We start from the raw sequence: 23365 nt of genomic DNA, 5'->3' as shown, positions 1-23365 counted from the left end.
AAGTTATTAGATGTACTTGTCGTACGTTTAGTGTGCGAAGGGGAATCAAAAGGAATGAACATACATCTAATCTCGTGAAACTATGATCAAGACGAGCATCAAGGTGCATCAATGAAATTGTAAAACATATCTCTATATGTGGCAATATGTGATCACAATGACACAATTTGGGCGCAATAAAAGTCGAGTATTTGAAAATAGAAACATTGGGTATTCTGTGAATTGAGAAAAACAAAAAAAAGGAAATGATTCTAAAAATGACCATTTATTGCACAACGTTATGATAATCACGAAGCTACACTGATCGCCTTCATCATCGGTAAATGGATCGCTGTCCTCATACTTCATTCGCTTTACAACTAGATGCTGCAATACGTATGTCGGAGGTCCATCCTCACAAGTACGCCTCACTTCCCGATCGTTCTCGTTTGTCAGTACTGCAGCGACCGTCGAGGTTTGAGAACATGATTGCTGACTAATTTCCAGGTATTCGGTTTCATAAGCTTCAGGTGTTGCCATTACCGTCCATGGAGTATCTTCCGGAGTGGTTTCCAGATGACTGTCACATGGACGCTTCTTGGACTGCTGTGAGATAAAATCACCGGGAATATCGTATTCGGCATGCTTAACTCGAACATGTGAAGAAAAGCTAGATATTTTCCAGCTGCCAGATTTTTCCATGCAAATTCGCAAAAAGGACACTTTAGGACCGCCCTCGTGCCAGCTTCATCATGTCGACCTTCATGGATGCTATTTGATCGAAAAAGTATGTTTCGGCGTTGCTTCCATTGCTGCATCTGAAAATAAAATAGCAATACATACATCAATGGTTAGTAGTAGAGTGGGTCAACGTTGTATGAAAAAAATAAAATTCTATCGCATCAACCCGGAACAAAGCTTTTTACCGAAGACGGCTAATAATTAGCCGTCTTCGTTTTTACCCTTATGGGTGGGTATAAAAACCGACTTTCGATCCGAAGCCTGCAGGCCCGAGTCTCATATACCAATCAACTAAAAATACTTACTTCTTTGTGTAAAATTCGATGACTTTCTGCCTCACCGATTGCTCAGTCTGTTTTTCGGGGGCCGATTCAGATTTTCCAAGGAAGTCTTGTTTGATTAGTTCCTTCGTGAATTTGGAAATGCCTTGCTTCTCAACTATATTGGATATCACCTTCAATAAGCTCCGCTCTCCCAACACGAAGCGGAAGTTTTTCAAAGGCCCGTTGAAGCCAATCATCTTCTGCCATTCACGATCTAATTTTCCGGTTGTTTCTGGAAGGTGTTTGACTTCCTCCTCCATCGCGTTTATAACGTCATCATTTAAGTAGGCAAGGCCGCCATGGATGTATCGCAGCTGCTCCAGTATCACCTTGATACTTACTGGAATCGGACCGACCACTTTGCTCAATACTCTCCAAAAATAATCCATATTTTCGCCACTTTTAGCACTAAACAGAAATAATTGCGAGATTTTGGACGAGAATTTGGTACGCGCAGAGTAAACGTAAACAGAGTGAACTTGTTTTGACGTTTGATTTATAAGTATTTGTTTGACGATTATGTGTGTGCGTGTGTAACGTGTGTAACGCATGGAACAAAATGCACTGAAAATAAATTAGCGAATGAAAATTGAAGAAATCCGACATTATCCGAGACAATCGGATTAAATCGATTGAAAATACTGAAATCACGAAAATGAATATAAAATGCATTGTTTCAATAAAAATGCGACATAGTCAAGGCACAGCGGATAAATGTCGCCCCCCTCGTATCCAGCATTTACGAGCACTAACGTCCGCCAGAATGATATGCACATTTTATGATAAGAATCAAACACTCTGATGTATGTCTGGTATGTATTGCTTGGCAGCTGTTGATAAGATCTATCTTCAATCTTTTCAAATAACTGCCAAATATCACAAGTCAGACCTCAGGTCGTATGATCCATACCATAAATCGTTCACAATTCATGTGGCCATTAGTATCTGTAAATGCTGGAGAAAAATGTTACCGAGAAATATGAATTCTTTGGTTTTTCAAAGGCGAAATCTGTTTACATAACAACAAATATTATTGCATGTTTATTTTAACATCGGTTCAATTGACCCCATTAAACTAATTGTATTTGTATTGTTATCAATGGCAGTTTACTATTTACTAGATTCCTTTAATTTATTGGAAAACATTAGAAAAATCATTGTTCATGTTTTTCTTGTCTTAACATCCTCACTTGGCTAAACCTGCTTTTCAGCTAGTTTTCTATAAGTACTTCCTCAGTTATTCATTGAGAGCTTCCTCTGCCAACACGGCTTGACGTCTGTCAGTTTTAGCGAATAACATTCGATAACCGAAACATCTACTGTACTCAAATTTAAAACGAAAACTATAAAAAATGTGTCAAGTGATTTTGTATTTGATTATACAAACATGATCCAAGCAACAATAATACTTATTGTTATTCATTTGTTACAAATTGTTTTTAAGTGTAATTGAGAAATAAACTCTTTTTTAATAAAAAGTCCATGAGAACTTTGCAGGCACTTTTGCAACTATTTAAAAACAACTTAAATTAATTTTTACTGATAGTAACTTTAAATTATTACACGCAACCTGAGATTAGCAGATTCTAATACAATTGGGTATGAAACATATACAAATATTGTATTAGGCGAGGGGGGTGACAATTCAAGATAATTCCCGATTTTAGACTTAATCACAGCTTTTTCCCGAGTTTGATGCGAAATCCGACTAATCCGATGATTAATCAGTACAAATCGGGCTGAATGGTTCATATCTCCTTTATCGTAAGAATATCCATCCACATCTTTAATAATAGAACTGACTTATTCTGTCATTATGACAACTAGTACCACTGTCACGTAAGAGTGTGTTGTGCACGTTTTGCATGTACGGGTTAGAATTCAAAACAACATTCCAAACTTTGGTTGCATTTGTGTATTTAATATTAGGAAAAAATTTATTTGAGACTTAGTTACTTAGTTAACTTAGTTACTCGCCAATTACCATGACAGCTAAATACGTATTCATAAATATTTCATAAATATATTCAGGCCTGCAGCCAGAGACTGAAAACTGTGTTATGTTCAATATTTAACATGCAGGTATATATTTTTCATCATGAGCATAATAATACATGTTTATGCAAACAACCATATATGTATTTACAGCCAGCTTGTACCCTATTACTCAAGGAAGCCATCGAATTGAGAATGATTGGAGCTCGAAACCAAAAAGTATCAGCATCATCCTATCTTGCAGGATCGGAACAGAAAGCAAGGCGGTACCGTTTTGCGGGGTGTCATTGGGCCAAAGTGGAGTGACATTGGACTATTTTATACGTTTAGAATACGACGGAAATGCATATTGTGTGCTAAACTATACTATACTAGGATACATAATTCTGAGATACTTTGCATCCACGGTCGTATTCTCTGACTTATATTGAATCCGTGTGATCGGTGGACCAATGTCACCCCGAACGACGGTACCTAGAGTGATGTTCATCAAAAAGGCTGGTCTTATTAATGCTGATTGTCAGTGTATCCAAAAAGTTATTAGATGTACTTGTCGTACGTTTAGTGTGCGAAGGGGAATCAAAAGGAATGAACATACATCTAATCTCGTGAAACTATGATCAAGACGAGCATCAAGGTGCATCAATGAAATTGTAAAACATATCTCTATATGTGGCAATATGTGATCACAATGACACAATTTGGGCGCAATAAAAGTCGAGTATTTGAAAATAGAAACATTGGGTATTCTGTGAATTGAGAAAAACAAAAAAAAGGAAATGATTCTAAAAATGACCATTTATTGCACAACGTTATGATAATCACGAAGCTACACTGATCGCCTTCATCATCGGTAAATGGATCGCTGTCCTCATACTTCATTCGCTTTACAACTAGATGCTGCAATACGTATGTCGGAGGTCCATCCTCACAAGTACGCCTCACTTCCCGATCGTTCTCGTTTGTCAGTACTGCAGCGACCGTCGAGGTTTGAGAACATGATTGCTGACTAATTTCCAGGTATTCGGTTTCATAAGCTTCAGGTGTTGCCATTACCGTCCATGGAGTATCTTCCGGAGTGGTTTCCAGATGACTGTCACATGGACGCTTCTTGGACTGCTGTGAGATAAAATCACCGGGAATATCGTATTCGGCATGCTTAACTCGAACATGTGAAGAAAAGCTAGATATTTTCCAGCTGCCAGATTTTTCCATGCAAATTCGCAAAAAGGACACTTTAGGACCGCCCTCGTGCCCGAGGGGGGCGACATTTATCCGCTGTGCCTTGACTATGTCGCATTTTTATTGAAACAATGCATTTTATATTCATTTTCGTGATTTCAGTATTTTCAATCGATTTAATCCGATTGTCTCGGATAATGTCGGATTTCTTCAATTTTCATTCGCTAATTTATTTTCAGTGCATTTTGTTCCATGCGTTACACACGTTACACACGCACACACATAATCGTCAAACAAATACTTATAAATCAAACGTCAAAACAAGTTCACTCTGTTTACGTTTACTCTGCGCGTACCAAATTCTCGTCCAAAATCTCGCAATTATTTCTGTTTAGTGCTAAAAGTGGCGAAAATATGGATTATTTTTGGAGAGTATTGAGCAAAGTGGTCGGTCCGATTCCAGTAAGTATCAAGGTGATACTGGAGCAGCTGCGATACATCCATGGCGGCCTTGCCTACTTAAATGATGACGTTATAAACGCGATGGAGGAGGAAGTCAAACACCTTCCAGAAACAACCGGAAAATTAGATCGTGAATGGCAGAAGATGATTGGCTTCAACGGGCCTTTGAAAAACTTCCGCTTCGTGTTGGGAGAGCGGAGCTTATTGAAGGTGATATCCAATATAGTTGAGAAGCAAGGCATTTCCAAATTCACGAAGGAACTAATCAAACAAGACTTCCTTGGAAAATCTGAATCGGCCCCCGAAAAACAGACTGAGCAATCGGTGAGGCAGAAAGTCATCGAATTTTACACAAAGAAGTAAGTATTTTTAGTTGATTGGTATATGAGACTCGGGCCTGCAGGCTTCGGATCGAAAGTCGGTTTTTATACCCACCCATAAGGGTAAAAACGAAGACGGCTAATTATTAGCCGTCTTCGGTAAAAAGCTTTGTTCCGGGTTGATGCGATAGAATTTTATTTTTTTCATACAACGTTGACCCACTCTACTACTAACCATTGATGTATGTATTGCTATTTTATTTTCAGATGCAGCAATGGAAGCAACGCCGAAACATACTTTTTCGATCAAATAGCATCCATGAAGGTCGACATGATGAAGCTGGCACGAGGGCGGTCCTAAAGTGTCCTTTTTGCGAATTTGCATGGAAAAATCTGGCAGCTGGAAAATATCTAGCTTTTCTTCACATGTTCGAGTTAAGCATGCCGAATACGATATTCCCGGTGATTTTATCTCACAGCAGTCCAAGAAGCGTCCATGTGACAGTCATCTGGAAACCACTCCGGAAGATACTCCATGGACGGTAATGGCAACACCTGAAGCTTATGAAACCGAATACCTGGAAATTAGTCAGCAATCATGTTCTCAAACCTCGACGGTCGCTGCAGTACTGACAAACGAGAACGATCGGGAAGTGAGGCGTACTTGTGAGGATGGACCTCCGACATACGTATTGCAGCATCTAGTTGTAAAGCGAATGAAGTATGAGGACAGCGATCCATTTACCGATGATGAAGGCGATCAGTGTAGCTTCGTGATTATCATAACGTTGTGCAATAAATGGTCATTTTTAGAATCATTTCCTTTTTTTTGTTTTTCTCAATTCACAGAATACCCAATGTTTCTATTTTCAAATACTCGACTTTTATTGCGCCCAAATTGTGTCATTGTGATCACATATTGCCACATATAGAGATATGTTTTACAATTTCATTGATGCACCTTGATGCTCGTCTTGATCATAGTTTCACGAGATTAGATGTATGTTCATTCCTTTTGATTCCCCTTCGCACACTAAACGTACGACAAGTACATCTAATAACTTTTTGGATACACTGACAATCAGCATTAATAAGACCAGCCTTTTTGATGAACATCACTCTAGGTACCGTCGTTCGGGGTGACATTGGTCCACCGATCACACGGATTCAATATAAGTCAGAGAATACGACCGTGGATGCAAAGTATCTCAGAATTATGTATCCTAGTATAGTATAGTTTAGCACACAATATGCATTTCCGTCGTATTCTAAACGTATAAAATAGTCCAATGTCACTCCACTTTGGCCCAATGACACCCCGCAAAACGGTACCGCCTTGCTTTCTGTTCCGATCCTGCAAGATAGGATGATGCTGATACTTTTTGGTTTCGAGCTCCAATCATTCTCAATTCGATGGCTTCCTTGAGTAATAGGGTACAAGCTGGCTGTAAATACATATATGGTTGTTTGCATAAACATGTATTATTATGCTCATGATGAAAAATATATACCTGCATGTTAAATATTGAACATAACACAGTTTTCAGTCTCTGGCTGCAGGCCTGAATATATTTATGAAATATTTATGAATACGTATTTAGCTGTCATGGTAATTGGCGAGTAACTAAGTTAACTAAGTAACTAAGTCTCAAATAAATTTTTTCCTAATATTAAATACACAAATGCAACCAAAGTTTGGAATGTTGTTTTGAATTCTAACCCGTACATGCAAAACGTGCACAACACACTCTTACGTGACAGTGGTACTAGTTGTCATAATGACAGAATAAGTCAGTTCTATTATTAAAGATGTGGATGGATATTCTTACGATAAAGGAGATATGAACCATTCAGCCCGATTTGTACTGATTAATCATCGGATTAGTCGGATTTCGCATCAAACTCGGGAAAAAGCTGTGATTAAGTCTAAAATCGGGAATTATCTTGAATTGTCACCCCCCTCGCTCGTGCCAGCTTCATCATGTCGACCTTCATGGATGCTATTTGATCGAAAAAGTATGTTTCGGCGTTGCTTCCATTGCTGCATCTGAAAATAAAATAGCAATACATACATCAATGGTTAGTAGTAGAGTGGGTCAACGTTGTATGAAAAAAATAAAATTCTATCGCATCAACCCGGAACAAAGCTTTTTACCGAAGACGGCTAATAATTAGCCGTCTTCGTTTTTACCCTTATGGGTGGGTATAAAAACCGACTTTCGATCCGAAGCCTGCAGGCCCGAGTCTCATATACCAATCAACTAAAAATACTTACTTCTTTGTGTAAAATTCGATGACTTTCTGCCTCACCGATTGCTCAGTCTGTTTTTCGGGGGCCGATTCAGATTTTCCAAGGAAGTCTTGTTTGATTAGTTCCTTCGTGAATTTGGAAATGCCTTGCTTCTCAACTATATTGGATATCACCTTCAATAAGCTCCGCTCTCCCAACACGAAGCGGAAGTTTTTCAAAGGCCCGTTGAAGCCAATCATCTTCTGCCATTCACGATCTAATTTTCCGGTTGTTTCTGGAAGGTGTTTGACTCGAGGGGGGCGACATTTATCCGCTGTGCCTTGACTATGTCGCATTTTTATTGAAACAATGCATTTTATATTCATTTTCGTGATTTCAGTATTTTCAATCGATTTAATCCGATTGTCTCGGATAATGTCGGATTTCTTCAATTTTCATTCGCTAATTTATTTTCAGTGCATTTTGTTCCATGCGTTACACACGTTACACACGCACACACATAATCGTCAAACAAATACTTATAAATCAAACGTCAAAACAAGTTCACTCTGTTTACGTTTACTCTGCGCGTACCAAATTCTCGTCCAAAATCTCGCAATTATTTCTGTTTAGTGCTAAAAGTGGCGAAAATATGGATTATTTTTGGAGAGTATTGAGCAAAGTGGTCGGTCCGATTCCAGTAAGTATCAAGGTGATACTGGAGCAGCTGCGATACATCCATGGCGGCCTTGCCTACTTAAATGATGACGTTATAAACGCGATGGAGGAGGAAGTCAAACACCTTCCAGAAACAACCGGAAAATTAGATCGTGAATGGCAGAAGATGATTGGCTTCAACGGGCCTTTGAAAAACTTCCGCTTCGTGTTGGGAGAGCGGAGCTTATTGAAGGTGATATCCAATATAGTTGAGAAGCAAGGCATTTCCAAATTCACGAAGGAACTAATCAAACAAGACTTCCTTGGAAAATCTGAATCGGCCCCCGAAAAACAGACTGAGCAATCGGTGAGGCAGAAAGTCATCGAATTTTACACAAAGAAGTAAGTATTTTTAGTTGATTGGTATATGAGACTCGGGCCTGCAGGCTTCGGATCGAAAGTCGGTTTTTATACCCACCCATAAGGGTAAAAACGAAGACGGCTAATTATTAGCCGTCTTCGGTAAAAAGCTTTGTTCCGGGTTGATGCGATAGAATTTTATTTTTTTCATACAACGTTGACCCACTCTACTACTAACCATTGATGTATGTATTGCTATTTTATTTTCAGATGCAGCAATGGAAGCAACGCCGAAACATACTTTTTCGATCAAATAGCATCCATGAAGGTCGACATGATGAAGCTGGCACGAGGGCGGTCCTAAAGTGTCCTTTTTGCGAATTTGCATGGAAAAATCTGGCAGCTGGAAAATATCTAGCTTTTCTTCACATGTTCGAGTTAAGCATGCCGAATACGATATTCCCGGTGATTTTATCTCACAGCAGTCCAAGAAGCGTCCATGTGACAGTCATCTGGAAACCACTCCGGAAGATACTCCATGGACGGTAATGGCAACACCTGAAGCTTATGAAACCGAATACCTGGAAATTAGTCAGCAATCATGTTCTCAAACCTCGACGGTCGCTGCAGTACTGACAAACGAGAACGATCGGGAAGTGAGGCGTACTTGTGAGGATGGACCTCCGACATACGTATTGCAGCATCTAGTTGTAAAGCGAATGAAGTATGAGGACAGCGATCCATTTACCGATGATGAAGGCGATCAGTGTAGCTTCGTGATTATCATAACGTTGTGCAATAAATGGTCATTTTTAGAATCATTTCCTTTTTTTTGTTTTTCTCAATTCACAGAATACCCAATGTTTCTATTTTCAAATACTCGACTTTTATTGCGCCCAAATTGTGTCATTGTGATCACATATTGCCACATATAGAGATATGTTTTACAATTTCATTGATGCACCTTGATGCTCGTCTTGATCATAGTTTCACGAGATTAGATGTATGTTCATTCCTTTTGATTCCCCTTCGCACACTAAACGTACGACAAGTACATCTAATAACTTTTTGGATACACTGACAATCAGCATTAATAAGACCAGCCTTTTTGATGAACATCACTCTAGGTACCGTCGTTCGGGGTGACATTGGTCCACCGATCACACGGATTCAATATAAGTCAGAGAATACGACGGTGGATGCAAAGTATCTCAGAATTATGTATCCTAGTATAGTATAGTTTAGCACACAATATGCATTTCCGTCGTATTCTAAACGTATAAAATAGTCCAATGTCACTCCACTTTGGCCCAATGACACCCCGCAAAACGGTACCGCCTTGCTTTCTGTTCCGATCCTGCAAGATAGGATGATGCTGATACTTTTTGGTTTCGAGCTCCAATCATTCTCAATTCGATGGCTTCCTTGAGTAATAGGGTACAAGCTGGCTGTAAATACATATATGGTTGTTTGCATAAACATGTATTATTATGCTCATGATGAAAAATATATACCTGCATGTTAAATATTGAACATAACACAGTTTTCAGTCTCTGGCTGCAGGCCTGAATATATTTATGAAATATTTATGAATACGTATTTAGCTGTCATGGTAATTGGCGAGTAACTAAGTTAACTAAGTAACTAAGTCTCAAATAAATTTTTTCCTAATATTAAATACACAAATGCAACCAAAGTTTGGAATGTTGTTTTGAATTCTAACCCGTACATGCAAAACGTGCACAACACACTCTTACGTGACAGTGGTACTAGTTGTCATAATGACAGAATAAGTCAGTTCTATTATTAAAGATGTGGATGGATATTCTTACGATAAAGGAGATATGAACCATTCAGCCCGATTTGTACTGATTAATCATCGGATTAGTCGGATTTCGCATCAAACTCGGGAAAAAGCTGTGATTAAGTCTAAAATCGGGAATTATCTTGAATTGTCACCCCCCTCGGTTTGACTTCCTCCTCCATCGCGTTTATAACGTCATCATTTAAGTAGGCAAGGCCGCCATGGATGTATCGCAGCTGCTCCAGTATCACCTTGATACTTACTGGAATCGGACCGACCACTTTGCTCAATACTCTCCAAAAATAATCCATATTTTCGCCACTTTTAGCACTAAACAGAAATAATTGCGAGATTTTGGACGAGAATTTGGTACGCGCAGAGTAAACGTAAACAGAGTGAACTTGTTTTGACGTTTGATTTATAAGTATTTGTTTGACGATTATGTGTGTGCGTGTGTAACGTGTGTAACGCATGGAACAAAATGCACTGAAAATAAATTAGCGAATGAAAATTGAAGAAATCCGACATTATCCGAGACAATCGGATTAAATCGATTGAAAATACTGAAATCACGAAAATGAATATAAAATGCATTGTTTCAATAAAAATGCGACATAGTCAAGGCACAGCGGATAAATGTCGCCCCCCTCGCTGCGCGCACCAAATTCTCGTCCAAAATCTCGCAATTATTTCTGTTAGTGCTAAAAGTGGCGAAAATATGGACTATTTTTGGAGAGAATTGGAGGAGGAAGTCAAACACCGGAAAATCAGATCGTGAATGGCAGAAGATGATTGGCTTCAACGTGCCTTTGAAAAACTTCCGCTTCGTGTTGGGAGAGCGGAGCTTATTGAAGGAGATATCCAATATAGTTGAGAAGCAAGGCCGAGGGGCGGATCACTTCCAAAACAACTGAATCGAAAATGCGTTTTGATGAAAATGCGTTACAAAATGCTCCAATGCTTTGAAAAATGCGTTTGAAAATGTAATGCGTTGAAAAATGCGCCAAAATATCCAATGCGTTGAAAAATGCACAGGAATGCATGGCGAATTTTTGGAGTTTTAATACAAAATTTGTTGAAAAATACGCCAATGCGTAGGAAAATGCGTGTAATTTATCAATGCGTATAAAAATGCGAGCATTCCACCAATGCGCATAAAAATGCGTGTTTCCTATCAATGCGTAGAAAAATGCGTGTTTTTAACAATGCGTAGCAAAATGCAAGTTTTTTTGTCAATGCGTATAAAAATACGAACACTTTCATGAATGCGTTGAAAAGTGCATGCTGTAAAATTTTGACAGGTGTTTTAGAATTTAAGAAATGCGTACCTTAATACGCCAATGCGTAACAAAATGCGCCAATGCGTATGTCAATACGCAAGGCTGAATCGAAAATGCGCTAGTGATTCGCCCCTCGAGCAAGGCATTTCCAAATTCACGAAGAAACTAATCAAACAAGACTCCCTTGGAAATCTGAATCGGCCCCCGAAAAACAGACAGCAAACAGCAATCGGTGAGGCAGAAAGTCACCGAATTTTACACAAAGTAAGTATTTTTAGTTGATTGGTATATGAGACTCGGGCCTGCAGGCTTCGGATCGAAAGTCGGTTTTTATACCCACCCATAAGGGTAAAAAGCTTTGTTCCGGGTTGATGCGATTGAATTTTATTTTTTTCATACAACGTTAACTTACTCTACTAATCATTGATGTATGTATTGCTATTTTATTTTCAGATGCAGCAGTGGAAGCAACACCGAAACATACTTTTTCGATCAAATAGCATCCATGAAGGTCGACATATCATGTGATGAAGCTGGCACGAGGGCGGTCCTAAAGTGTCCTTTCTGCGAATTCGCATGGAAAAATCTGGCAGCTGGAAAATATCTAACTTTTCTTCACATGTTCGAGTTAAGCATACCGAATACGATATTTCCGGTGATTTTATCTCACAGCAGCCCAAGAAGCGTCCATGTGACAGTCATCTGGAAACCACTCCGGAAGATACTCCATGGACGGCAATGGCAACACCTGAAGCTTATGAAACCGAATACCTGGAAATTAGTCAGCAATCATGTTCCCAAACCTCGACGGTCGCTGCAGTACTGGAACGAGAACGATCGGGAAGTGAGGCGTACTTGTGAGGATGGACCTCCGACCTACGTATTGCAGCATCTAGTTGTAAAGCGGATGAAGTATGAGGACAGCGATCCACTTACCGATGATGAAGGCAATCAGTGTAGCTTCGTGATTATCATAAAGTTGTGCAATAAATGGTTATTTTTAGAATCATTTTCTTTTGTTTGTTTTTCTCAATTCACGAATACCCAATGTTTCTATTTTCAAATACTCGACTTTTATTGCGCCCAGATTGTGTCATTGTGATCACATATTGCTACATTAGAGATATGTTTACAATTTCATTGATGCACCTTGATGCTCGTTTTGATCATAGTTTCATTGTTCATTCCTTTTGATTCCCCTTCGCACACTAAACGTACGACAAGTACATCTAATAACTTTTTGGATAAGCTGACAATCAGCATTGATAAGACCAGCCTTTTTGATGAACATCACTCTAGGTACCGTCGTTCGGGGTGACATTGGTCCACCGATCACATGGATTCAATATAAGTCAGAGAATACGACGGTGGATGCAAAGTATCTCAGAATTATGTATCCTAGTATAGTATAGTTTAGCACACAATATGCATTTCCGTCGTATTCTAAACGTATAAAATAGTCCAATGTCACTCCACTTTGGCCCAATGACACCCCGCAAAACGGTACCGCCTTGCTTTCTGTTCCGATCCTGCAGGATAGGATGATGCTGATACTTTTTGGTTTCGAGCTCCAATCATTCTCAATTCGATGGCTTCCTTGAGTAATAGGGTACAAGCTGGCTGTAAATACATATATGGTTGTTTGCATAAACATGTATTATTATGCTCATGATGAAACATATTTACCTGCATGTTAAATATTGAACATAACACAGTTTTCAGTCTCTGGCTGCAGGCCTGAATATATTTATGAAATATTTATGAATACGTATTTAGCTGTCATGGTAAGTAACTAAGCTAACTAAGTAACTAAGTCTCAAATAAAATGTTTCCTAATATTAAATACACAAATGCAACTAAAGTTTGGAATGTTGTTTTGAATTCTAACCCGTGCATGCAAAACGTGCACAACACACTCTTACGTGACAGTGGTACTAGTTGTCATAATGACAGAATATGTCAGAGTTCTATTATTAAAGATGTGGATGGATATTCTTACGATAAAGGAGATATGAACCATTCAGCCCGATTTGTACTGAATAATCATCGGATTAATCGGATTTCGCATCAAACTCAGGAAAAAGCTGTTTGTTTGGTGATTAAGTCCAAAATCCGGATTTATCTTGAATTGTCACCCCCCTCGTGCTGGATATAAATGTTAGCGGAAAATATAAATTCTATGGATTTTCAAAAGCGAAAACTGCTTACAAACAACAACAAATATTATTGTATTTTTATTATAACAACGATTCATTTGACGCCATTCAATTAATTGTATTTGTATTATAAGAACAATGAAAAACCATTAAGATATATTGTTTTTTTTTTGAAAATTGCCCTAAAAATGTCTCATAAAAACACAATACATTCTATTGTTTTTCACGAAAAAGTGTATGAAAATTTTCTCAAAATTTTATGGTTAAGATACATAACGACCACCATTTTTTATTGTAAAAGTGCCATTTACCATTCGCCGAATGGTATAGAACAATAGGGGGGGTCTGGTACGTTTGGCATAAGGCCGTTTGGCATAATGCCATTTGGCATAAGGACGTTTGGCATAAAGGACACTTGGCATAAAGGACATTTGGCATAAAGGACGTTTGGCATAATGGACATTTGGCATAAAGTACGTTTGGCATAAAATGATTTCAGTAAAAAGTGACATACATACTTAACGTAAAAGAAGGATAAGTATACAAAAGAAGGATAATACATTATAATGCCATAACTTGTATGGATATAATATGCAGACAAGGATGATTTGCTAGAAAGAACCATTACCGGAATCTAAATTGCTTGTATCGATGAAGAACAGCCTATATACAAAAGAAGGAACATTCCCCTTCCGAAAAAAAAACAAATTCATGGAAGCAAAAGGTTATTTCGAAAATATGAGATCCAATATAATGCACCAACAACAAGTTTGCCTTCTTTCCCTTGAAGGCTGTTCTTTAATTTTTCTCCAGAGGGAAAATATATTTCACATATTCTTTATGCCAAACGTCCTTTATACCAAACGTCCCTTATGCCAAACGTCCTTTATGCCAAACGTCCTTTATGCCAAATGTCCTTTATGCCAAACGTCCTTATGCCAAATGTCCTTATGCCAAACGGCCTTATGCCAAACGTACCAGACCCCAATAGGGGTGATGGTGAGTGTGCTGTGTAAATTACAATACGTTTAATGGTGAATATTTTTCGAAAAAATGGTGTTGTAACAATAAAATTTATCGTATTTTTATGATATTTTTTATCAGGGAGTAGTGAGCAAACGTCAAACAGAAGTAAAAGCGATGCGAGCGCCGTGATCGAGTGATTTGCGAACTACACAATATTTGAACTAATAGTTAAAAAGGGTGACGATAAGAAGTGAGTAGAGTGAGACGTCTGTTTGTCTGTGAATCCATTGTTTTCACCAAGGTTGTCACTTCGTAAAATGGCTCATAATTTAAGGATTAGTGTTGATTCAACCCTTTCGATCGTGCGGCTAAATTTAAGAGTGTACCACCCGTTACTGCCGTTATTTGCAACACTCATCGCTTACTGCCCTGCGCATTTTCACATTTTTTGTTTTGATCTTCTCTTCGTTTAGTTTATCTCTTTCTCCCCAACGACCTCCATAAATTAGCCATCTCTTTCCGTTTCTCACACACCGCAATCTGTTCCGAGTGTGTGCGTGAAAAACGCGAAAAACAACATTGGGCATCTCTGTCTCACCTACGAGGTGAAAGGGTGTGTGGGGTGTGTGAATATCAGTGCATCTCGTCTCTTTTGCCACTGTCGCGCGCACTCATTCGTGTCCGAGCTGTCAAACGTGATAGGCGAAAATTTTCTGTCGTGTAGTGCGCGGAGTGCGGAGAACCTCGAGGATTGCTCCTGAAGATTGTTCAGAAGAAGGTGAATATTAGGATTTAAAAAGCGTGATTTTAAAGTTTTAAATGTACTAATTGGAAGACGGAAGTTAATGGTATTGCGAAGATCTGGAGAACTGTGAGATTTATCGAGGAATTTCCGATTTATGGGCAGACAAAAGCGAGTGGTCGTTTTCAAAATTTTGAAGTGAAGTCGCGTGTTTTTTTTTTCTGAAGACGATTAAAAGAAGAGTGAAGGTTTGATAACGATCGCCGATTTGTTTACAAGTGCTTATCACTAGTGGAAAAGTAATAAAAAATGCTCACCTTTCAAAAGGTGTAGCCGAAGTGGCCACCACACCAAAGTGAGTGGCATATTACGTGGTCATCGCCCGTCTGTCCGTCGCCATCGCAGTCAATGTGCGGTTCTGGGCTGGGGCCTGACCCAAGAGGGAAAGAAGCGTGAACAAGATCACTCGCAGGCAGCGGCAACAGCAGCAGGAATCGCGTTTTTTTTTCGTCTCACCACCACCGTCGTCATCGTCATCATTGCGCGGTAGAGACGGTAGAGCCGTTGTCGTTCAGTGTGCGGCGGTGTGACCACTAGCTAGGGCCCGAAACGAAAGCGAGCAACAGACGACACACAGCACCGAGCACACGGAACACAGCGCGCGCGGCATTGCCTCAAGGGGCGAAGGCAAACGGAACTGTGTGTGCGGTGTGGTGCGGTGCGGTACGCGCGCGGTGTGGCTGGCAGGCCTTGGCTTCCGTCATCACCACCATCATCATCATCGGCATCATCGCCGCCGTTGTGGTCGTCGTCATCATTGAAGCAGTAGGCGCTCTCTGCTCGGATGGTCGGTCGCTTTACCTTGTGCCTCGTTGCCGCTGCTGTTGCTGCTTCTGCTGCTAGTAGCTAGCCAGTTTCGGTCCGCTCGGTTTCAGCAGCCAGTAGTGGCCGCCCATCCTGAAAAACCTTTGTGTGTGCGTCCGTCCGTCCGTTTGGTTCGTTCGTCGCCGAGGGGTGCTTTTTGAAAACGGTTCGGGGACTGGACGGTCACATTCGCGTTGGCTGTCCCGTGGAACAGTGTGCGGTTGGGATTTTTCCGTGTTTTACGTGAATCTGGGATAGTGTGATCTGAGGCCAAGTACTGGAAGATTGAGTCTAACCTTGTGTGTTGAGTCTAACCAGGTGTGAAAAACTTGCGTTGACGAACAACGACGACAAGAACGGATTTCAATCGGACTGTTTTAAAAGTCTCGCGAAGGCACGTTCTCCCATACATATCTCTAGTAATAAACAGTGCAATTATGTTTTGTTTAGGAAAGAAGGAGGAAGCAAAGTAAGCAAATTGCTGGTTTTGTTGTGGAAGAATAGCTCTCCAGTGCTACGGTGGAGTAGAGGATTGTTTTTTTTTTGTGTGGATTGCGCCGGAGACTGGATTCTGTGCGGAAGCAGTGGCAGTGCTGTTTCTAGAAGAAGCTGAGAAGAAAGAGTGTTTTGTTGGATACGCATTGATTAACAGCAGTGGGACGAACACGCGGAAGAACATCGCGACAGGGATTGAACGCGCAGACTGTTGCGAATAAGGTGAGTCAGACTTTGATTGTTGTTGCATCATTGCTTGCAATGGGATGGGATGGCAAAGTGCTTTCTAATTGGATCAACTTGTTGAATTGATTGTCGCTTATGTCGGGTGGAAAGTAATAGTTGGGTTTTGGATCATTGTTTCAGATCACGCTACTATAATGAATATTATCAATGAGCATTTGAAACAGAGTGCAAAATTAGGCATGAAAACCATGCTGAAAGTTTTTGAATCGATCGATTATTGGACGGCTCATGTTTTTTTGATGATGGTTATTACTTTGGCATCATTTAGCAAAAAGTATCTTCCCCCATGCATGCTACATGACGTATGATTGCAAAAAAAAAGTTTCCTTGACCTGAAAAATTGTTTATAACTGCCAGGCTTACGTTAAATCTAATAAATACAATACAATACTAAAAACCCGATTTAATCCACCTATGGTGAACAGAACCCTTCTTACACTTATTAAAAATATTGTTGTATTATGCGTATTAAGCAAATTTATTCTGTGTGATTGACCAAAAGTTCTAGAAAATATTGTGGATTTGACATCTAGTGAATTGGTTCCCAAAATAGCATCAGACCATGGACTTACCAGAAATGCCAGACACCTCCTAGAATCTTATATGGAATGTTAAAAAAATAGCTTTCATATTCTGGAATATTGTATCTTTTGTTAACTGCCAAATAATCTTGAATCGATTAACAAATGGATAAGAAAATCAGCGAGATGCACTTTGTCTACACACTAAGATCAGCTCGGTATTTTCCCCATCTTTTTACTGAGTTCTCAACAGCAGATTTAACTCGGTACGCTCGGTTATCCCTTTTGCTGAATACTCTGTAAATAAATTAACGAGTTCTGCAAATGAACTGTCAAAAATTACAGATGAACGGTAAATATCGTTACTGATGAACGGTAAATATTGATTACCGAGTGTACCGAGTTAAATCTGCTGTTGAAAACTCAGTAAAAAGATGAAAAAATTACAGAACTCAGCGAAAATTTTACTGAGCTGGAAAATCAGAATCTTAGTGTGTAATATCTCTTAATCAGTCGAATAAATTAGCTCCGAAGTACTTGATATTCATGGTTATATGGTGTAAAAAGGACAAAAATGACATATCTACTAAGTTAATCAGTTTTGGCATTAACTAGTTACTTTGGCTGTCCGGTTCTTGCATTTTTCCCACAATATATAAATTCAAAGCTTTCATTTAACATATTGTTAGTTTTCATAAAATTCCTGTGTATTTGTAATTTGTTAATTATAATTTTGTTGAAAACAAATACCCTGCTAGAATACACTTTGTATGAGATCAGCATTATTTATTGAAAAATAATTTCCCATAGACTGGTGAAAAACTAATGCAAGATAAAAAGTGAATATAATAATAAAAACCCGATTTAATCCACCTATGGTGAACAGAACCCTTCTTACACTTATTAAAAATATTGTTGTATTATGCGTATTAAGCAAATTTATTTTGTGCGATTGGCCAAAAGTTCTAGAAAATATTGTGGATTTGACATCTAGTGAAATGGTTCCCAAAATAGCATAGACCATGGACTTACCAGTAATGCCAGATACCTCCAAGAATCTTATATGGAATGTTAAAAAAATAGCTTTCATATTCATATTCTGTATCTTTTGTTAACTGCCAAATAATCTTGAATCGATTAACAAATGGATAAAAAAAATCAGCAAGATGCACTTTGTCTAATATCTCTTAATCAGTCGAATAAATTAACTCCGAAGTACTTGGTATTCATGGTTATGGTGTTGAAAGGACAAAAATGATATATCTACTAAGTTAATCAGTTTTGGCATTAACTAGTTATTTTGGCTGTACAGTTCTTGCATTTTTCCCACAATATATAAATTTAAAGCTTTCATTTAACATATTGTTAGTTTTCATAAAATTCCTGTGTATTTGTAATTTGTTAATTACAATTTTGTTGAAAACAATAACCTGCTAGAATACACTTTGTATGAGATCAGCATTATTTATTGAAAAATAATTTCCCATAGACTGGTCAAAAACAAATGCAAGATAACAAGTGAATATAATAAAAAAAATAATTTATTGAAATACTCTACGTAAGATATCTCATTAATCAAATGTCGAATCGAAATAAAATTTCAGGGCCTTATACAAGCATATTGTAGCTTTCATTTGGTGCTTAGAGAACCCAAATCGGTTGACAGACGGCTGAGATATTTATTATGGTACCCTTGGTCAAAAATCTCAAAAAGTTAACCTGTATTACTCCCAAGTACTCTTTGAAAGATATCTCGGTAACCAAATGTCCAATCCTAATGAAAATGTATAGGGTTCTACTAGAATGTTGTAGCTTTTATTTGGTGCCAGGATATCCGAAATCGGTTGACAGACGGCTAAGATATTTATTATGATACTTTTGGTCAAAAATCTCAAAAGGTTTAGTTGTATAAATTCGAAGTACTCTTCGAAAGATATCTCTGTAACCAAATGTCCAATCGAAATAAAATTTCTGGGCGATCTACTAGGATGCTGTAGCTTTCATTTGGTGCCAAGAGAACCCAAATCGATTGACAAACGGTCGAAATATTTATTATGATACACTTGGTCAAAAATCTTAAAAATTTTAGAAGTATGACTCATAAGTACTCTTCGAGAGATATCTCGGTAACCAAACGTCCAATCGAAAAAAAAAATCAATAGCGTTCTACTAGGATGTAGTAGCTTTCATTTGCTTCCAAGAGAACTCAAATCGGTTGACAGACGGCTGAGAAACGTGCGTGACTTTTTTTTGTAACGCACATACACACACACACATACACACATACACACATACACACACACACACATACAGACATTTGCTCAGTTCGTCGAGCTGAGTTCATTGGTATATGAGACTCGGCCCTCCGGGCCTCGGATCGAAAGTCGGTTTTTCGAGCGATATTTATACCCTTCTTATGGGTGTAAGAAGGGTAAAAAGAATTTATTGAAATATTCTTCGTAAGATATCTCAGTAATCAAATGTCGAATCGAAATAAAATTTCAGGGCCTTATACAAGGATATTGTAGCTTTCATTTGATGCTTAGAGAACCCAAATCGGTTGACAGATGGCTGAGATATTTATTATGGTACCCTTGGTCCAAAATCTTTCAAAAAGTTAAGCTGTATTACTCCCAAGTACTCTTTGAAGGATATCTCGGTAATCAAATGTCCAATCCTAATGAAATTGTATAGGGTTCTACTAGAATGTTGTAGCTTTCATTTGGTGCCAGGGTAACCGAAATCGGTTGACAGACGGCTAAGATATTTATTATTACACATTTGGTCAAAAATCTCAAAAAGTTTAGTTGTATAAATCCTAAGTACTCTTCGAAAGATATCTCTGTAACCAAATGTCCAATCGAAATAAAATTTCTGGGTGATCTACTAGGATGCTGTAGCTTTCATTTGGTGCCAAGAGAACTTAAATCGATTGACAAACGGCCGAAATATTTATTATGATATACTTGGTCAAAAATCTTAAAAAGTTTAGAAGTATGACTCATAAGTACTCTTCGAGAGATATCTCGGTAACCAAACGTCCAATCGAAAAAAAATTCAATAGCGTTCTACTAGGATGTAGTAGCTTTCATTTGCTTCCAAGAGAACTCAAATCGGTTGACAGACGGCTGAGAAACGTGCGTGACTTTTTTTTGTAACGCACATACACACACACACACATACACACATACACACACACACACATACACACACACACACATACACACACACACACATACAGACATTTGCTCAGTTCGTCGAGCTGAGTTCATTGGTATATGAGACTCGGCCCTCCGGGCCTCGGATCGAAAGTCGGTTTTTCGAGCGATATTTATACCCTTCTTATGGGTGTAAGAAGGGTAAAAAGAATTTATTGAAATATTCTTCGTAAGATATTTCAGTAATCAAATGTCGAATCGAAATAAAATTTCAGGGCCTTATACAAGGATATTGTAGCTTTCATTTGATGCTTAGAGAACCCAAATCGGTTGACAGATGGCTGAGATATTTATTATGGTACCCTTGGTCCAAAATCTTTCAAAAAGTTAAGCTGTATTACTCCCAAGTACTCTTTGAAAGATATCTCGGTAATCAAATGTCCAATCCTAATGAAATTGTATAGGGTTCTACTAGAATGTTGTAGCTTTCATTTGGTGCCAGGGTAACCGAAATCGGTTGACAGACGGCTAAGATATTTATTATTACACATTTGGTCAAAAATCTCAAAAAGTTTAGTTGTATAAATCCTAAGTACTCTTCGAAAGATATCTCTGTAACCAAATGTCCAATCGAAATAAAATTTCTGGGTGATCTACTAGGATGCTGTAGCTTTCATTTGGTGCCAAGAGAACTTAAATCGATTGACAAACGGCCGAAATATTTATTATGATATACTTGGTCAAAAATTTTAAAAAGTTTAGAAGTATGACTCATAAGTACTCTTCGAGAGATATCTCGGTAACCAAACGTCCAATCGAAAAAAAATTCAATAGCGTTCTACTAGGATGTAGTAGCTTTCATTTGCTTCCAAGAGAACTCAAATCGGTTGACAGACGGCTGAGAAACGTGCGTGACTTTTTTTTGTAACGCACATACACACACACACATACACACATACACACACACACATATACAGACATTTGCTCAGTTCGTCGAGCTGAGTTCATTGGTATATGAGATTCGGCCCTCCGGGCCTCGGATCGAAAGTCGGTTTTTCGAGCGATATTTACCCGAATAAAAAATACAGTAGAAAAACCGAACGATATATTGTAACAGTACTATTTAGAACCATATTTTTACAATAGACACCACTGTAAAAATAAAAATACAAAAACAATAAGATGTAATGTAGGATACCATACCATTAATTGTAAATAAGATTTTTACAATATATTATACAGGTTGTTAAGTATCGTAACAATATAAAAAAATATTTTTCTCCATATATATTTTTTTGCAAAACCATACATTTTATTGTTAATGAATTGTTCAAAATACTGATACGTGGGTTTAAATATACCGTACATTGTATGGTACATGAATGGTTTCAAACAATAAAATGTACCGTAAATAAATTGTTTTTAATTGTAATTTCACTACTGGTTATACATTTAATCAAATGGTTTTGGAATGGTTCTCTTTTGTTATGTTGAATTGTTTTACATTTCTTACATTTCTTTACATCTTAGGCTTATTAGATTTATTAGAATGCGCTTTGGGAATTCCCAGAGCGTTTTGGATAACCCTTCATATATAGGATCGCCCACGTCTAAGTCTGAGTAGTCTCTGAATGCATTAACAGTTGAAGCTTAGGCTCCCATTCCCCACCAGCCAGATAACCGGGTTTCGCAAACTAAGCATTATTTGTGGCAACACTTTGAGCGGCATGATGGAACTATGCCGAGCGCGCTAAGTGTTATTAGACCACTAATGTAGTTGCATGAAGTGGGTGACGAGGTACATAAGTATCATTACAGCGTGCTTAACCGTTATTGCAATATTGAGGCACCAGTTTGACTAAAGTTTGAAATACATAACAACTCATGAGATAACTGTCAAGTTCGATTCAAATATAAGTTAGGTTAAAAAGCGAACCCGCAGACGAACCTATATTAAAAGTCATTTCAGTGTTCAGTCCAGTCCATATGTTAAAGATGGCTCTACGTCAAAGATAAAGTTTGTCAACCGCATTTGATTCGATTGTGGTCGAAGGCAAGTTCACATGAGAGAAGAGGAGAAAACTCCCCTAAATGCAAATACAGAAAGAATAGTGTTGAAGTGTTGAACTCATCTACTGATTTACGGTAATCTGACCTGCATCTTTCCGGGTTGGCCTACATTGCATTCGTATTTCTCTCATCGCACTCTACACACCTAGCCCGCCCTCGAGCCCGCCATATCTCTTGGACCCCTGCTTGGACCTGCAGTTTACCACTGATTTAAACATGTTATTGGCATTAACCCTTTGGAGCCGGCGGGGTCATATATGACCCCGGCGATGAAACCGAGCATAACAAATGTGTTCGACACCAGCGACGTTGCGTCAACAGCGGCGAAAAAAATCGATTCCAAAAGGTTAAATTGATGTTTCAACTTATTCACTTTTTTTCTTTCCTTTCCTTTGCATCAAAAAAGTCACAAACATCAACAAAACAAAGCACGGATAAAATCTTAAACTGAATAAATCTGGTGTTCGATTTGAATAGGTCGAATCTGCATAGGAATCACAGCAAACATACGATCTATTCAAATCGAACACCAGAAATAATTAAAAATTCACGGAAAAATAATGTTTCGGAAAAGTGAATGGTTCAAACGTAAGAAAAACAGTATAATATATTGTTACATAAAAATCCAATGTAAATGTATAGTATAGCGAACCATTTCATTACAATACACTTTATTGTAGCTGGTACACTGTATGGTGCAGGAATGGTTTTCACCATACACCCTATGGTTAGTTTTTATCCGGGTATACCCTTCTTATGGGTGTAAGAAGGGTAAAAAGAATTTATTGAAATATTCTTCGTAAGATATCTCAGT

At 38.4% G+C, this 23365-nt stretch overlaps 4 protein-coding genes and 3 long non-coding RNA genes across 12 annotated transcripts in view; 3 read left to right on the top strand and 4 right to left on the bottom strand.

Annotated features, from left to right (window-relative positions):
- Positions 1–582: 582 nt before the first annotated feature.
- LOC134290096 (uncharacterized) lies at positions 583–1769 on the bottom strand. The gene is made up of 2 exons (XM_062857120.1): positions 1026–1769; positions 583–797 (listed from the first exon to the last, which is right to left on the bottom strand). Exons 1-2 carry the CDS (start codon positions 1592–1594, stop codon positions 704–706), a joined length of 663 nt encoding a protein of 220 aa, XP_062713104.1. The 5' UTR covers positions 1595–1769; the 3' UTR covers positions 583–703.
- A 2530-nt stretch (positions 1770–4299) lies between these two features.
- Positions 4300–5392, top strand: LOC134291693 (uncharacterized). Its single transcript, XM_062859783.1, has 2 exons — positions 4300–5041; positions 5270–5392. Exons 1-2 carry the CDS (start codon positions 4473–4475, stop codon positions 5361–5363), a joined length of 663 nt encoding a protein of 220 aa, XP_062715767.1. The 5' UTR covers positions 4300–4472; the 3' UTR covers positions 5364–5392.
- On the bottom strand, positions 4656–7017 carry LOC134291695 (uncharacterized). The gene is made up of 2 exons (XR_009999237.1): positions 6514–7017; positions 4656–6447 (listed from the first exon to the last, which is right to left on the bottom strand). It is a non-coding gene; the product is annotated as an uncharacterized LOC134291695 (long non-coding RNA).
- A 532-nt stretch (positions 7018–7549) lies between these two features.
- Positions 7550–8642, top strand: LOC109421129 (uncharacterized). The gene is made up of 2 exons (XM_062859216.1): positions 7550–8291; positions 8520–8642. Exons 1-2 carry the CDS (start codon positions 7723–7725, stop codon positions 8611–8613), a joined length of 663 nt encoding a protein of 220 aa, XP_062715200.1. The 5' UTR covers positions 7550–7722; the 3' UTR covers positions 8614–8642.
- Positions 7906–10701, bottom strand: LOC134291458 (uncharacterized). Its single transcript, XR_009999100.1, has 2 exons — positions 9764–10701; positions 7906–9697 (listed from the first exon to the last, which is right to left on the bottom strand). It is a non-coding gene; the product is annotated as an uncharacterized LOC134291458 (long non-coding RNA).
- Positions 10702–12024: 1323 nt separating this feature from the next.
- On the bottom strand, positions 12025–13312 carry LOC134291457 (uncharacterized). Of its 2 annotated transcripts, XR_009999099.1 has the most exons (3): positions 13020–13280; positions 12270–12953; positions 12025–12155 (listed from the first exon to the last, which is right to left on the bottom strand). It is a non-coding gene; the product is annotated as an uncharacterized LOC134291457 (long non-coding RNA). The 2 variants fall into 2 exon arrangements; XR_009999098.1 differs by lacking the exon at positions 12025–12155 and having other exon boundaries at positions 12384–12953; positions 13020–13312.
- Positions 13313–15093: 1781 nt separating this feature from the next.
- Positions 15094–23365, top strand: part of LOC109419235 (uncharacterized) — an 83909-nt gene continuing 75637 nt past the window's right edge. The window contains exons 1-2 of one of the 5 annotated variants that reach the window (XM_029867546.2): positions 15094–15233; positions 16492–16778. The gene's annotated coding sequence lies outside the window, so the exon portion shown is untranslated. The other 4 variants (XM_029867539.2, XM_029867552.2, XM_029867565.2 and 1 more) reach the window with 4 other exon arrangements.

Source organism: Aedes albopictus, chromosome 3 (assembly GCF_035046485.1).
Source record: "Aedes albopictus strain Foshan chromosome 3, AalbF5, whole genome shotgun sequence".
Lineage (NCBI taxonomy): Eukaryota > Metazoa > Arthropoda > Insecta > Diptera > Culicidae > Aedes > Aedes albopictus.
This window is presented reverse-complemented; position numbering and strand designations above follow the sequence as displayed.

Excerpts from the sequence above, each read along its gene's own strand:
- LOC134290096 (XM_062857120.1), bottom strand. The coding sequence starts at position 1,594 with ATGCGTTACACACGTTACACACGCACACACATAATCGTCAAACAAATA. Across the intron at positions 798-1,025 it reads ATCGAATTTTACACAAAGAA|ATGCAGCAATGGAAGCAACG; the intron begins GTAAGTATTTTT and ends TTTTATTTTCAG.
- LOC134291693 (XM_062859783.1), top strand. The coding sequence starts at position 4,473 with ATGCGTTACACACGTTACACACGCACACACATAATCGTCAAACAAATA. Across the intron at positions 5,042-5,269 it reads ATCGAATTTTACACAAAGAA|ATGCAGCAATGGAAGCAACG; the intron begins GTAAGTATTTTT and ends TTTTATTTTCAG.
- LOC109421129 (XM_062859216.1), top strand. The coding sequence starts at position 7,723 with ATGCGTTACACACGTTACACACGCACACACATAATCGTCAAACAAATA. Across the intron at positions 8,292-8,519 it reads ATCGAATTTTACACAAAGAA|ATGCAGCAATGGAAGCAACG; the intron begins GTAAGTATTTTT and ends TTTTATTTTCAG.